Source organism: Lissotriton helveticus, chromosome 9, assembly GCF_964261635.1.
Source record: "Lissotriton helveticus chromosome 9, aLisHel1.1, whole genome shotgun sequence".
In the NCBI taxonomy this organism is placed as follows: Eukaryota; Metazoa; Chordata; class Amphibia; order Caudata; family Salamandridae; genus Lissotriton; species Lissotriton helveticus.
Window position 1 is genome coordinate 959,374,787 of NC_136070.1, and position 17,542 is coordinate 959,392,328.

At 41.4% G+C, this 17,542-nt stretch overlaps 1 protein-coding gene across 4 annotated transcripts in view; it reads right to left on the reverse strand.

The window, feature by feature from the left end:
• The window catches only part of LOC144782087 (RNA-binding protein 6-like), a 1,028,143-nt gene that overhangs the window by 146,096 nt on the left and 864,505 nt on the right, over positions 1-17,542 (reverse strand). For 3 of the 4 annotated variants that reach the window (XM_078661245.1, XM_078661243.1, XM_078661242.1), the window contains 2 exons: positions 17,044-17,132; positions 16,638-16,847 (listed from right to left, as the gene is read on the reverse strand). The exons of the other annotated variant lie outside the window; for it this stretch is intronic. In XM_078661245.1, coding sequence (XP_078517371.1) covers positions 16,638-16,847; positions 17,044-17,132 — 299 coding nt within the window. The remainder of the gene's footprint in view (positions 1-16,637; positions 16,848-17,043; positions 17,133-17,542) is intronic. 4 annotated transcript variants of the gene reach the window in all.

Sequence of the window (17,542 nt, forward strand, 5' to 3'; positions counted from 1 at the left end):
CACCCCCGGGACATTGCTGTTTGCTATGGCAGGGAGCTGTGCGGCTCCCGCCCTGCCATAGCATACTCTGCTTTGGTTTTTGGATTCGGTTAACGGGCGAATTTATCAGGTTTTGTACGAGTAAAATGTCCAACTAACTATAACGTCCCTGAAACCTATGATTTTTCAGTGAATTTCTAAGGTTTTTTAAATGGTAATTTCTAACTATAACGTCTCTGAAACCTTTTTTTTTCTTCAGGGAATATATATATATCTATATCTATATATATTTTTTTTTTTAGTGTGGGTGTATCAAAGGTTATATTAGGGTGTGAGGAGGTCCATTAGATTATCACGTGGATGATGTCATTTGAGATGTCATCAGTGATGCCACTGACCATGTCATGAATGATGTAATATGTGACGTCATCAGCAGTGCATTGCGGGTGCGCTAGTTACAGGTAGCTCAACTAACTATAACGGCCGAATTTCTCTGGTTATTTACAAGTGAAATGTCCAACTAACTAGAACGTCCATGAAACCTATGGCTTTTTCAGTGAATTTCTAAGGTTTTTAAAATGCTAATTTCGAACTATAATGACCCTGAAAGCTATGTTTTTTCTGTGAATATATATATATATATATATATATATATTCACTGAAAAAACCATAGGTTTCACACCAGTTATAGTTAGGTGGAAATTTTACTCGCATAAAACCATTGAAATTCCCACGTTATAGTTAGTTGAACTCACTATAACTTGCGCGTGCAATGCACTGCTGATGACGTCACATATTACATCACTCATGACATGGTCAGTGACATCACTCATGACATCACTGATGACATCTCAAATGATGACAACATCCTTGTGACAAAGTGGCAGACCTCCTATCAGCATAAAATAACCTTTGACACACACATTCAAAAATAGAAACTAACATTTTCTTAAAAAAGGAGAAACCAATACCAATTACAACAACTTATTAGGTAATTCCAACATCTACATACACATCCACTCATTCACCAACAGTTCTATATAGTCACTCATGCATGTACTTACTCATCATATGTACTCATACACCTATATGTACTCATACACCTATACATCCTGTTACACACTAATACTCATCCATATAGTTACTCACACACAAATTCACACATGCAAATAAACTATCAAAAAAACATTTACTTGATTATACTGCTATATACACACCACTACACATACTTCTACAGAAACGGAAACATATTTACTCTCTTAAACAATCAATTATAAAAACACATACTCACTAACCCACCCATACACACAATCATCCACCCATACAGTCTTGCACACATGCTGTCTTCAAAATACATACAAATAGTGAGTCACTCATTCATGCATCTGTGCTCTAAGTAATATCCCCCACCGAACCATACAGACACTGATACTGAAAAAAACAACTAATAACCCATATACACACTCATGTAGCTACTCACCAACCCATGCAGCCACTTATACACAAAGTGAGACACAGATACAGGTATTTAAATATTTAAACATTACTCGCTAATATATGTATTCACTAAGATACATTTAATAAGTCAGTTAACCAATCAATTTTACACAAAAAAAACATCCATTTAGACATTTATTTACCCATTTATTCTTCCATCAACCTTTAGATATACATACATAAAAAATATTTATTTTTCAGAAAGATACACATTCACTGGATGATGTCATCAGTGATGTCATTTGAGATGTCATGAGTGATGTCATGAGTGATGTCACTGACCATGTCATGAGTGATGTAATATGTGATGTCATCAGCAGTGCATTGCACGCGCAAGTTATAGTGAGTCCAACTAACTATAACGTGGGAATTTCAATGGTTTTATGCGAGTAAAATTTCCAGCTAACTATAACTGGTGTGAAACCTATGTTTTTTTCAGTGAATTTAATAGGTTTTTTAAATGCTAATTCCTAACTATAACTGGTGTGAAACCTATGGTTTTTTCAGTGAATATATATATACATATATATATGTATGCAGCTCCAGAACACCAACCAACTGCACTCTCGGGCGGGTGCACACAGAGCGGGGGTGTGCCCGCGGACGTATTAAAGCTCCAAATTCACAGGATATTCAATCCAAAAGAATGCAGCACACGCAATTTTGCCAAGTTTGGTGGAAATCCATTCAGCCGTTCGGGCTAAAAGTGAGTCCAACCGCCCTATGGAAATTAACATGGGGAAAACATGTTTTGGGACCCCCCTTTTATCTCGGCCCCCGCTTGACGGACCCCCCCCCCCCCCGAAACTTTCAGGGAAGGAGCGGAGCGCAGCGAGGCAAAGTTAAGGAAAATTACAAGCAGATCCCTCATTCGGCGCCAAAGTTATTCCCAATAGAATGTTGCGGATTTCCTATGGAAAACGATCCTAACTATAACTACCTACTGGCGACCGCCAGTAGGTAATATATATATATATATACATATATGCGCAAAAAAGGAGAGAATTCTGGGTAGTTCTCTAGTTTAGGTGGAAAGCAGCCCCTGTTAGAGCACTCTCAACACCAGCTACACTCTAGATCTGGTCACCTCAAATGTCTGGTTTTCTTTCAAAGTTTTTAAGAATAGGATTAGCACAGTGCTATCCACGCCGAGATAGAAAATGACAAAGTCTTTTGCAATTTATACAGCAAAGTCTTTAAGCATAGGACTAGTACAGTGCTGTCCTTGCCGAACTGTAAAATTACAAAAGCCATCTATCACTCCAGGCACCATATTACAGCTTTGAATTAGTGAAATACCAACTCAAGCCAACCTGAAATGAGTAAAAGCAACCCCTGACACAGTATGTCGCTCTAATTTGAGCTCTTCAGAGAGGTATAGCTTTGTCCAGACACAAGGGAGCACCCAGTATTAAGTCGAAACAAAACCCTTTCAGATATGCATATATCCGTCTGCTACTCCGCTATCGTGAGGTCGCCTGGTTGGCGAGGGGAGACCACTCGTCCGCCTTGATCCACACATGGGGCGCCAAGACTAAACAGGACTACCAGTCCCATCAGGCACTGGGACATTTGGACTGCCCATCAGGGGCGTGCCATGATCATTATCAGGGCTGGTACCTGCATTCCCATCATCAGTTCGCCAAATCCTCTGAAGAGAAGGCGGGAGCCTTCGAAACGTGTCAGGAATTCCACGGCGAAATGGGATTGAATCACTTTCTCTTGAGCTCCTCAGCTATTCAAGCACGCTGTGGCAAGAAAGGCGAGTTCAAGTTTCTCCCCGCGAGTGTGGCTGTGTCTTTACACGCGAGCGCACATATGTGGATGGAACCATCACCATCCTTTTACCGCACCCGCCAGAAGAGTGCAGCAGCGCCATGATGGAAACGAGCGAGCAGAGACCCTGCATACACGCTGAGAACCGCCAAGCAGCCTCAGGGTAGGAGCCGACCAGGGCAAGCATCCAGCTTGCTAGTTTGACGGGCATATATCCGTCTGCTACTCCGCTATCGTGAGGTCGCCTGGTTGGCGAGGGGAGACCACTCGTCCGCCTTGATCCACACATGGGGCGCCAAGACTAAACAGGACTACCAGTCCCATCAGGCACTGGGACATTTGGACTGCCCATCAGGGGCGTGCCATGATCATTATCAGGGCTGGTACCTGCATTCCCAACATCAGTTCGCCAAATCCTCTGAAGAGAAGGCGGGAGCCTTCGAAACGCGTCAGGAATTCCACGGCGAAATGGGATTGAATCACTTTCTCTTGAGCTCCTCAGCTATTCAAGCACGCTGTGGCAAGAAAGGCGAGTTCAAGTTTCTCCCCACGAGTGTGGCTGTGTCTTTACACGCGAGCGCACATATATATATATATATATATTATATGTTTTAAATGTGCTCCAGGGTCCTCACAAACAAGGAGGTGGATTAGGTGATTTTAATGGTACCAAGATATTGTTAGTCAAGCCCCCCAAAAAAGTAACTATGGTTGCACCAAAAGACACTCAGCAATCCCACTCTTTTTACGTCCCCACCATATGATCCAGGCAGGAGCCAATGTAAAACTTTGTATAAAACAATACAGCTATATAATTATACCTAGACATTGTCTATCGAGATAATATTTTTTTAACCCTTTTCACTTTACACCTACAAGGGACGTTTCGTTCATGTTTCTCTCTGCCATATAGGTGTTTTAAGATCAAATCTAACATTTGACCAGATTTCCCTAGATACTCCAGTGTTAGTATAACTAATTATGGTTATCACCATAGGAGAAATAATCAGAAGGAATCAGAAGTAACTGGTCTGTTTACTCCATAAGGTTGATCCTGCAGTTTTAAAAAAAGATATCTATTACCTCCAATTCAAGATATGCATGGTGATTTTACTTTATTAAAAGGAAGTGTCCTGAGGTGCATACATGCAAGCGGAATATTCTTGACTTTCAGTTAAGATTCTACAATGCAGACACACCTTTTAAAAAACAGATTCCCTCGCACTGAAATCACAGTTTTATCACTTTCTAATTAACATATAACAATTTTACATAATCACCTAAAAGCTCAAGGATTACTGTGCCAACTGAAATAAATGGTCAACTGATGACCCCTTTTTTGGAGCTCTTTTTAACTATTGAGCCATTGAGCATTGCAGACTGTATTTTATGCCCCCTGTTGTTCAAAGTCTGAGCAGAATACCAAGAAGTTTGTATCAAATGTAGACTCATCATAAAAGATACTTACCGTGTCGGGTTCAGTTGTGACAGTTAGGTTTTATGTTAGAGTTTGGTGTCTGAACGTTAGACATGATTCAGCAGCAAGGTGATAACTCAAATGCATTTTATTCTAGAAGCAGACCATATCAGAGTGGCTTCTGGAACTACTAAACAATTGGCAGGCTTCCTGCCTTTAGGGTTGACAATTTGGACTCTTTGACTGACAGGGTTGCAAAAAGGCAAACAACAACAAAGTTATGCTATGCATTTTGAAGGCTCAACACTACTGTAACCACATTATTCCAGCAGTGTAGTCAATTGGGTAGCTTGGCCCCCATTATGATTGATGTGGTGTGCTAGTGTCTCACGGATTAGAATTTGATCAGATCTGAGACACAAGATATTTTTCTCTATCCATTTGGGCCATTTTTACTGTTCACCTAAGAAAACAAGTTACTTACTTGTAACTTTAGTTCTCCAGTATTGGAATCTCTCATAGATTCACATGCCTGAATCATTCCCCCGTCGTTGAGACGGGAGTCTCCGGTATATAAAAAAGCAGTGCTTAGTAGTATAGCAAACTGAAAAGAGGCCTAGGCCCAGGCCCATTTCCCTTTTGCAACCCATAGCCTTTGTTATGTAAAAAAGGCCAAAACTTTTCCCTGAACCAATCAGAGCGCCTCACCCTCTAGAACACTCCTGAGAGAACCTCCTGCCCCTCAGATTTTTCGTGCACTTGTGCATATAACACACTTCTTGTGCTAAATCCGAGGTGAGCCTCTCAGGGGAGGAGGGTGGGTGCATGTGAATCTATGAAAGATTCCAATACTGGAGAACTAAAGTTACAGGTAAGTAACTTGTTTTCTTACTCCAGTATTGGAACTTTCATAGATTCACATGCCTGAATCAGAATAGCGAGCAGTGTAAAAACAAAGCACATTTTCCTGATATATTACATAATCAGGCAATACCATTAGAAAATGAGGCATAATCTCATATACACATATACATACTTATATAAAATGTGACTTTGTAAACAAGAGAAATTATGGATGGAGGGATGCAAGAAAGGCTCACAGTTACTGGATGATATTCCGCAGTACCACCTCTCCCCTCGCCGCATCCGTTTCTGCGGCTGCCTCCAAGCAGTAGTGCCTGGTGAAGGTGTGCGTAGATGCCCAGGTTGCTGCTCTGCAGATATCCTGGATTGGCACTCCTCCAAACAGTGCAGTGGATGTGGACACCGCCGTCATGGAATGGGCACGGACTCGTGCATTCAAAGGCTTTCCAGCAGCTTCATGACAGTAGACAATCTCACTGGAAATTCATCTGGCAATTCCCCTATTTGACAGTGGGAAACCCTTTCCTGGGTGCGCTGAAGGCGACGAATAACTGAGAAGACTTGCGAAACGCCTTAGTTTCTTTCAAGTAAAATTTCATACATCTCTAACCGTCCAGCGAGTGCAATACTCGTTCTGCCGCTGTCGATGGATGAGGAAAGAAACATTTCAACACCAATGGTTCGTTCTAATGAAATCAGTTGGCACCTTCGGAATGAACTTCAGGTTTGTCCTGAGAATCATTCTATCCTCCTGAAACTGTAAGAAAGGCTCCTGAATCGTGAGCGCTTGTAGTTCACCTACTCTTCTCGCTGAAGTCAATGCAATGAGAAGAGCCACTTTCCAGGACAAGATCTTCAGGTCTGCCCTACGTATCGGTTCAAACGGTGGTTTCATCAATTGAGAAAGTACAACATTCAGATTCCATAATGGTGGTGGAGGCTTTACTGGAGGAAAGACTCTGAATATCCCCTTCATAAATTGTTTGATAATCCTTGAGGACCATAAAGATGGGCCTGACGATGACCTCCTGTAGCGGGATAACGCAGCCAAATGCCCCTTGATGGAGGCGTGTACTAATCGTGACTTTGCTAACGGCAGAATGTAAGGTATAATTTGATGAGGTGCAGCAGTAAGAGGGTGAACATCATGTCTCTCACACCACAGACAAAACCTTTTCCATGTCATCCTGTAGGTTTTGTTGGTACTCTCAGCTCTGGCCTTGGACAGGATCTCCCTACATTCGTGTGAGATGTTCAGATGGCTAAACTCAGTTTTCCGCAGAAAGGCTGCTAATCGCAAGGATTTCGGGTCCGGATGGAGCACCTGCCCCTTGGACATTGTCAGAAGCAATGGAATAAGGCGCAACCGAATTGGACGGTCCTCCGACAGCAGCAGCAGCAGTTCCGTGAACCAGTGTTGTCTGGGCCACACTTCGGGGCTACTAGGATCAGCCTGCACGGCTCTTTCTTGATCTTCACCAGTACGCAGGGGGGGAAGAGGAATTGGAGGAAAACCATAGGAAAAGATGCCGGACGCATTCCCTCAAGATCCCTTCTGGGGAAGCCAGCTTGCGAAGTACTGGCATTTTCTGTTTTCCCTTGTAGCGAAGTGGTCCACTATCGGTGTTCCCCATCTTCGAAAGACACTGTCCAGGATCCCCTGGTCTAGCTCCCATTCGTGGCAGGACAATCTTAGCCTGCTGAGAGTATCCACCTTGACGTTTTGATCCCCCGGGAGGCCAATGATATTTCTTGCTGAAGAGCCCATTCCCATATCTCCTGGGCTTCCTGAGACAGGGAGAGAGATCTCGTTCCCCCTTGCTTGTTCACATAATGCATCGCCGTAGTGTTGTCTGTTCTTACCAACACCGGCGAACCTCTTATCCTTGGCAGAAAAGCCAGTAATGCCAAGCGGATCACTCTGAGCTCCAGCAGATTTATGTGTAACTGCTGCTCCTGTGCCTTCCAACGACCACTGACTTGAAGGTCCTGAAGGAAAGCTCCCCATCCTTCTAACGACGCATCCGTCGTTACCATTAGTGGAGCCGCTCTTGCCAGAAACGTCAGTCCTTGAGACACATTGGCTTTTTGTGTCCACCACTTTGCTGCCTGTATCATCACTGGTGTCACCCTTATTGTATCGCCGAAGAATCCCTCCGCCTGATGCCATTGGAGATCGATCTGTTCCTGCCATGGTCTCATCCTTAGCCTGTAGCAAGGTACCAGGGGAATACAAGAGGACATCGTGCCCAGCAAGGATTTGTACCTGCGGGCTGAAAGAGACTTTCTTTTTACCAACTCTTGGAAGAGGGACACAATCCTCAGTTGTCTTTCCTCGGAGGGAAACGCTTTGTTGCATTCCGTGTCCAATATTGCCCCCAGAAATGTCGCTGGAGTCAGACACTAAATAAAGATTAATGGTCCTCCGGCTACTGCCAATCGAAGATACAGTCTAAGGGAAGGATGAAGGGGATGTGAAAATAAGCATCCTGTAAGTCTAGAGTGGTAATAAGATCCCCTGGGTTTAAGAGTAGCCGACTGTCTAGGGACAGCATTTGGAAAAAATTGCTTCTTACGGTAAGTATTCAGAACTCTCAGTCCTAGAATAGGGCGCTATTGCAGGGCATTCTTCCGAACTGGGAAGAAAAACAGGAGTAAAAAACCTTTTTATTTTTGGAAGATCGGCACCGGTTCTATTGCTCCCTTTCGGAGCATTGTCCGAATCTCCAAACGAATCTGAGATAGATGTTTTTAGTCTCTTGACTTGTCTGCAGTGTTGAAAGGAGGTAATCGAAGAAAACTGAAGAGTGTGTGAATTTTAGTATATTGAAGACCCATCTGTCTGTTATTTTCTGTCAATAATATAGATGGGAAGCAACTCTCCCACCCATGGAACTCGTGGAGAGGAAAAGCAACATGCAGCCAGATCCCTGAGGTTGTCATTGTCTTTTACCAATGTTTTTTCCCTTGACGACCTCCTCGTCCTCTAGGAGCAGACTTTGTATAGTTCCTTGTTTGTTGTACCTCCTATTGTTGACAATAGGGTTGTGATGATGAGGAATAAAAGGGGTTATCTTCCCTTGTTGATAACTCCCTTGGTAGGATGACTGGTCTCTTTCCCAGTCGCCTCGGAAAGGCACCTAACGGTATCATAGGGTACCCAGGGTATTTGTAGTATCTGTATCTCCTTTGATACCTTGAAAATGCCTCATCCACTTGTTTCCCAATAAATCTTCTCCATCGAAGGGGAGATTCAGGATCCTAATTTTGGACTTCTGGTCTTAAGGCAGTCGACCTTAACCACCTCTGACTCGTTAGCACCGCCGCTCGCCTCATGTCTAATGTTCTCTGGGAAGAGGTACATGTTAGGCGCCATATTGCACCATATATGCCTGTATTAACTGCCCAGAATAGCAAAGGCATTATCTGCTTTGCCTAAGTGAACAGACATGGATGAGAATCTCTGTCTTGCGTTGTCCAAGCATCTCCCCTCCCTGTTAGGAGGTGTTGATATAGGCGCAGAGGGATTCTAAGATTCCTGTTGCGCCACTTGCTAAAACACGAAATGAGATTTTGGATGGTTTTGAATGGCTACATGAAATCGTATAAGAAGTAATCCGTTCGTATTGTCGACATAGGAAGCTAGAATCTCTTGCAGCTGTTTCCATTATATTATGGAATCTGTGGAGAATCCACCAGTCCTGGTGAGGGAGATGCCGGAGATGGATTCAAGTAATCATCCCATTTTTTTGTTGGGATCTGTTATTTCTCCCTCTTCCTGGTCATCATCCTCTGTGGTGACCGGATTCTGGTGGTGTATTAATCGAGGAGTTGCCAGCCTAACTTCTTGTTGTGGCTCCCTGTTTCTAACTGGAGTTGTAGGGATGGGATTTCCTGAGCAGCTGGTGCCGGCGGAAACCTCTTTCCATAGTCTGCCAGCATAAACTGCAGATCTATCATCATAAAGCATGGCATTCCAACCATTCCTTCCTGGCACTCATGGCGATAGTGCTGTTGCTGAGGATATTGGTACTCCCCATATCACTCCTCATAGTCTTTCTCCTCATACTTCACATGTAATTGTGAGGGACTACTAGCGTATCCAAAAGGTTCTTTCACCGTCGTCGACGACCATCGCAGACGACCACCGTTGTCGACGGCCATCGTAGACAGCCATCGTAGACGACCACCGTCGTCGACGACCATCGTAGACGACGACCATCGTAGACGGCCACCATCGTAGACGACCACCGTCGTCGACGGCCATCGTAGACAGCCATCGTAGACGACCACCGTCGTCGACGACCATCGCAGACGACCACCATCGTAGACGACCACCATCGTAGACGACCACCATCGTAGACGACCACCATCGTAGACGACCACCGTCGTCGACGGCCATCGTAGACAGCCATCGCAGACGACCACCGTCGTAGACGACCACCATCGTAGACGACCACCATCGTAGACGACCACCATCGTAGACGACCACCATCGTAGACGATGCCGCCGTCGACGATGCCGCCGTCGACGATGCCGCCGTCGACGATGCCGCCGTCGACGGAGAGGCTGCCTTAGTCTTTACCTCAGAGGTATACAAGACTGCTTCCTGAAGGGTTCTATGACCAGAGGAAGTGCTTTTGACGGCTCAGAAGTCGTCTTTTTTACATGATCTTTCCCCAAAAGCATGTCCTTTCTTCTCCTTTTCCACAGAGTGAGGAGATTTTGAAGGACTGCGCCCAGAAGACCCATGAGTGGTCTTTTTGAGGGCCTTCTCAGGATGTTCCCCTGAGGAATGAGTTTGAGGAGATTTTTATCTCTTATGAGATCTCCTAGATTCAAGCATATGAATTTATGAAAGTTCCAATACTGAAGTAAGTCGTCTTTTTAACATGATCTTTCCCCAAAAGCATGTCCTTTCTTCTCCTTTTCCACAGAGTGAGGAGATTTTGAAGGACTGCGCCCAGAAGACCCATGAGTGGTCTTTTTGAGGGCCTTCTCAGGACGTTCTCCTGAGGAATGAGTTTGAGGAGATTTTTTATCTCTTATGAGATCTCCTAGATGTTGAGGACACCGCCTCATCACTGTCACTGGGGAAAAACCTCCTTTCTGGCCTTAGCGTTTGACACCCTATTAAAAGTCGCCCTCCACGACCTCTCAGAACTTACTTGAGAAAATGCGACATACCTTGCGGTCTGTGGCCTGCGGGTATAGACAGTAAATCTAGTCAGTGTGAGGTTCATCAGTGTAGTGCAACCTCTTGGAACAAGTTGTACAGGCTCTAAATGATCCTTGCTTGACATTCCTTAAAGAATGTATTGAAGATAATCCGTAGTAGAACAGAATCCAGAAGAATTCCTAAGAACAAAGTTCTTTAAAGAAGTTAAAAAACACAGAGTTTGAGCAGAGCTCAAAGGAGACTCCCTAGCACAACGTGCGGTAGAAAAATCCGAGGGGCAGGAGGTTCTCTCAGGAGTGTTCTAGAGGGTGAGGAGCTCGGATTGGTTCAGGGAAAAGTTTGGGCCTTTTTTAAATAACAAAGGCTGGTTGCAAAAGGGAAATGGGCCTAGGCCTCTTTTCAGTTTGCTATACTACTAAGCACTGCTTTTTTATATACCGGAGACTCCCGTCTCGACGACGGGGAATGATTCAGGCATGTGAATCTATGAAAGTTCCAATACTGGAGTAATGTACAAATGTAGTGCTTGACTAGATTTAACACCAAGGCAATCTAAAAACCTGCACTCTGAAAGGTGTTTTTTAAACAAAAGGATTATACTTATCCCAAACAAGGATAGAAAATGGAAGCTTCTTTGTTAAAAGGCCCCCATTCACTTAACTGAAGTTACGAACTTGATCTTTCCAAAATGGAAATTGATGTTTTCTACTCCCAGAAATTTGTCCTGTGCTGACTGAAATAAACAAGTGGGTTTTTTAAGCAAAAACCCCACCTCACTGCACAACATAATGCCATCTTAAAAGACATAAGTCATATTGAGAGGCATATTCAAATATTAATCTTATCCTCATATACTAATTTCGGGAGACCAATCGCTTTCCAAAAGCTGCATATACTTGTTAAAAATGTTAGCACTTTTCTGTTACTGAAGACAAAAGACTGAAAAGCACACACATTTAGTTGAGTGTCTTTGCTGTGCATAAAGAATTAAATGCAATGGTCAACTGGTTCCTATGTAGCATTTAACCGCCAACTTTATAGGCTTTTAGGACTTTGGGAATCTCTATCTTTGACCCGCCATGTGGGCTGGGTTTACATAATGTGTGATTCCCAGAATGCTGGATGACATTTTTAGCAACTGAGAGCATGCCCATTGAGTTTCAGCGCGGGATTGAAAAATGGCTGAACATTCCTGATTATCTTGCAGGTAGTTTGTGTGTAGGTGGAGCGTGACATGTTTGTCATCAGTATGGCCTCATGTGCTACAGTTAGTGTGTTATAAACCATTGTGGGTTCTTGTAAGATTTGCCGTTGCATTAATTTCTTTGTTGACAGGCTTGCCGGCATTTAAGTTGTAGAATTAATTACTATTCTGTGTCAAGGATATGCGTTTCTCATTTAGGTTACAGATAATTACGGCTGAAATCTAACCATAGGTGCAACTGAATGCTGACTCTTTACAACCAAGCAGCATCATAATAATATACCCATACAGCAAATAATTGTACACGTACTGCAAGTACCTATGCAACCTTTAAAGACAGACTGTGCAACCTTCCCCTTGTCTGATACAGACTAATTTGTGTGCCTCAGGTCCCAGTACCTCAAAGGCAGACAACACTCATTGAGATGACTTCTAGGCTGTTCATGCTTTAAAACCTAGCCAAGTAGCACCCTGCACATTTGAAAGAGACTCAAACATATAGGCAGGGTACTACCTAGACAAATGGTCCCTCAGTGGAATAAGGGTGCCAGAGAATGCTTCACTAATTTACCTCCTTAATAACTGTACTACTTTTTCTCTGCAGTTAAAAATGTCAATATAGCACTCAGCTGAGTAGGAGGCCTTTACATTCCTAAACGAGATAGAAGTAAATCTCTCCTTCTTCAAATTATTTGTGAATTAATGATGGACCAAAAGTCCTAAAACAACAGGTTGCACATGATTTAGACCACTGCCAACAATATTTATTTTTACAAAATTGTGAATATACTCAACATTCTACTTGGCATATATATGCTTTATATTTCATTCATGTCAAATATTTCAAATGATGGGGCTTGGCAATTAATTAAAGTCCGCTACAGGCCAAAACTCCCATTGAACTGGATCATAAACTTCCTTATCCTACTTACTTTCTCACAATTTTCGTTAGGTTGTAACAGTTTGAAGTACCTGAAAAGTTGACAGATCTGTGGCACTTTACAAAACTACTAAATATTCAAAATAATTAAATGAACTGTGTGTGTGTAAAAATCTCTTTTTTTTTAGAGGAAATGCATTTAATGCATATTGATCAAACAATAACACGGGGGAGAGGGAACAACCGAGGACGGAACCAAGGAAATTCAGAGGCCACCAGAAATCAAGAAAAACCAGACAACACGCAGGAAGAAAAAAGTATCAGCTACGCAGCCTGAAGAAGTAACAACAAACTTGGTAGTGAATATATCAAAGCATGTTTTATCAAGTGATGAAATTAAGCTTTTAAATAAAGGACTCTCCTTCTGCCCTGAAAGCCATTATGATTGTACTCAAATGAGAATTGATGTATATAAATACATAAAGAAAATAAAGCTGGCAAAAATTAATGCGATAAGAAATACAAAAGGCAACAAAAAAATGGAGATAGAGATGCCAGCACAAGAGGAAATCAAGCTAACTATCGACCAAATCCCTGACTTAAAGAATTTGTTTGACTTAATGTTCAACTTGGAGGATGAAGAGGTATCAGAAGAACAAGTCCTTCAAGAACTATCAATAGAAATTGATCATCCAAGTGGCCTAAAGAAAAAAATCTAAATATTGTCCATCGCTGTCACCAGGAAATAAAACTGACATATTTTCGGAAGCAAATATAGGAGAGCTGGATAAAATGTTAAAAATTCGACACCCAATGTGAAAGGAGACTCTAACATGCAAGGAAAGAAAACTTTGAAATCACTAATGGAAAATAAAGAGCCAATAATTAAACCGGCAGACAAGGGTGGAAACATCGTCCTAATGGGCAGAAAGGACTACAAAAGTGAGGCATATAGACAACTATATGATGCGACCAAATACAGCAAAATACAAAAAATCCCATCAATGAGATGACAATAAGCATGAATAAAAAGTTGAAAGATTGGCATGCAGGAAACCTAATCAATGAATTACAGTTTTTAACGAAGGAATTACCAACCATACCTACAATCTATTTCCTGCCAAAAATTCATAAATCATTGGATAAGCTTCAAGGTAGACCAATTATAGCCTCCTGTGATTCGCTGTACAAGAATGTGTCAAAATATGTGGATCACTATCTAGCACATATTACACAGAGTATGAGCTCATATATTCGAGATACAGGCGATTTCTTAAGGATACTAACTGGAGTAACTTGGAATGAGTACAACTTGTTAGCAACGATAGATGCTGTCTCCTTATATACGTCGATTGAACACAACATTGGTCTGGAAGCTTGTAAATACTTTTTACAACAAAGAAGCCTAACAGAAATGAAACATACTCAAATGCTATTGTCTCTAATAGAAATATGTTTAAGAAATAACATTTTTCTTTTTAATCAAGAACTGTTCAAACAAGACTGTGGGACTGCAATGGGTATTTCCTTTTCGCCCAACTACACCAATATTACTATGGGGTGGTGGGAACGAATGAAACCCTGGAACTTGCAAAATCAGATGGAACTCGACAAGATTTTATGGGTCAGATATATTGACGACCGTGTTATAATCTGGAATGGTATGGATAAAGAATTTCAACAATATTTTAAAAAGTTGAATCAGAATCATAGGTCTGAAATTCACAAGCGAGACAAGTTGGAAAGGAATCTCCTTCTTAGACACTTGGATATATATTGAAGGAGATCAACTACATTCAACACTATTCCGTAAAGAGACAACCACAAACAGGGACATCCTATGTGGGACAAGTTTCCATCCAAAATCACTCTTAGAAAGCATTCCATATGGAGAATTTGTGAGAATAAAAAGAAACTGCTCCAAAGAGGAAGCTGCAGAAGAGAAGATCAAAGAAACCACTGCAAGGTTAAAATCAAGAGGCTACAAGGAAACAACCTTGAGGAAAAGCAGACAAAAGATCCGGAAAAAATCCTGAGCAGATATCTTGATTCCTAAGAAAGAAAATGAAAAACTATTGGGAGATAACAAGGACCAGGAAGCACCCAGATCTGTTATAACATACAGCAAAGAAAGTGGAATCATCTCTAACAAAATACAAAAATATTGGCATTTAATTGTAAATGACCCGGACTTCGGATCACTGTTCGGCTCAAGACTGTCTATAACGTACAAAAAAACAAGATCAATTAAAGACATGATTGTGAACAGTCACTATGAAGAAGACACACAAAGTGGCTCCAGGACCAACAACACAGCTTCGTGAAAGGTACAGCTTTAAAGCGTGCAAAATTGGTGTGAATCACAAAAATATACCAGATTATGAAGGCAAAATTATACAGATCGATTTGAAAAAAACCACAAGTGCCACCAAGTTCGTTATATATGTCATCAAATGTAAATGCGGCCTACAATATATAGGAAGCACAATATGCATGTTAAAAAAGATAATTTTGGAACATGTGAGAGCAGTAAAGAACAAAGATATTGCATATGCTACAGCTGAACACAAGGCGGTATGCCCAAAATAGCAATTGGAGCTCAATGAGATTTTTTGGCATCCATGCAAGAACAGATAACGAACGAGGTGGGGACAGAATAAAAAAACTTTGTCAAATGGAATCAAGATACACAATACGTCTCAGAACCAAAGCCCCACTTGGGATGAACATCGATGAAGAGTTGTATGTACATTTAGAATGAACTGAGAAATCAGAAGAATCAAGGGAAGAACTGATATCAAGCGTTAAGAAAATGTCTGAGAAAATGTATATGTTAAGTCTTACTGAATAAGTGGAACAGAACAAATGACCTGGTTTAGGCACTAATACCAACAAGCAATTTTCAAAGAGGAAAAAAATGAATTTGGGACTGATCAGTGGCAATAAGTGACAATCAGAAAATCAAGTAATACTAAATTTAAAAGATTAAGCTGCTCGCAGCCAGAAACTTTACAAAAAGAAAAAATATACTAAAATATATTGTGTAAAAAATGAGTGAGAGAAAGCGAAATATAACAAATGATTAGCCCAGAGCACGAATCTCAATAAGAATATCTGAATTAAGAAATAATTTCAGAACCATAAACCGGGATATAAAAATCATGGACACTAAAGAAATACTAAATTTAAAAGACAATCTTTTTCTGAAATATAAAGACTTGATGTTTGAATATATGTAAAAATTGTGTAAATATAATCACCAGAATTCCAAGCAGAAGCACCCAAAACACTTGTAAATATTGTAATTAAACATAGGGATGATGTAGATTATTATGATAGAAAGCACTACAATACAATGCCGCATTGAAGGCTAATGAGGGCTGAAACCCGTTGGTGTAAATCGTCTCAGGAAATAAAACTTGAGGAGAATCGGATATATTGAGTGCAGCTTATTCTTGCATAAAAATAATTTTCAGGGCTTGAATGCAGCCCATCATGCTAGCACCCGTTATTGAGCGTGCCACATGAAGGATTCTATTGTGTGAAATATATATATACACATTATAATCCAAATTAGTTTTTTTGATCTTTCGATTTTAGGATAGAAGTATTTTCCATGTATTCAGTGACCAAATAAGAAAAGCATGACATGATTCAAGGCATGTGCAGAAAAGAAAACTGCTTTTGAAGCTGGTAATAACTGCGGTATGGCTTGTGTACATGGGATTGGGATCTGAATTGTAAATAATTTGCTCCACGGTTATTGAAATATGGAAATAATAAATTTTTGACGGGCCTATTGTGCCGGACCTGTTATACAATCATTCAAGAGCAAACATACCCTAGACAGTGGTGGACTTCGGACTCTCTCTCTCCTCCTGTCTCTGGTCTTCTCCGAGTCAGAGGGCTCTACTCTTCTCTTTGAACCTTCCTGGCTTCTGTGTCGTTTCCTCTCTGCAGTCCGAGAAGAGCCTCCTGTCTCTCCTCGCGTGTCCCTCCATTTCTCAGTGGCCTTGGAAGGATCTGGCTTCTCCCCCACAGGAAATTCTTCCTGTAAAGTAAAATTTGGAATATGCTCAGAAAAACGTCCTTATTTACCTGGGTACACATTCTGGAATTGCGTCAGAATATGAAAACTAAGAGCAAAAGTAAAATATAACACAATTATAGCATGAATATAAGAGTGGCGAAAAAGAAAAAAGACAGAAAGGTAGGGTAGAAAGATGGAGACAGAAAGAGAGCCTCACCTTTGTGTCTGGGTCGTAGCACACACCAGAAAGTGGATCAATATATAATCCAGTATCTGGATCATAGATGAAACTAGAATCATCAGTTTCTGAAACACAGAGCAAAGAAAATCTATCAGTAAGGAGACTAATTTTACCTACATATGCGTGATAATATTACCAACAGGATTAACAAAAGATCAAGACACCAGCACTCCTTAAATGCCAGTCCAAATGTGTTAGTCGATGTTACTGTTTAGTCCCACAAAAAATAACAATAGAAAAGGAGAGACGCCATCTTTTAAATACCTGTAGTTAACCTTCAAAAGTAGGGATAACTGTGAATTGCAGGGAATTATTTCATTGAAGTGTCCTGAATGACATTAAACAGGCAATCAGTGTGCTTGAAGGAAGGTTGGGTTGTCTTTGCCCATATATAATTATTTTATGTGTGCCCCATAAATGTTACCCTACTTGGATTAGTAGTGCAAGGGGTATAGTAGCCATGGGGTATCTTCCA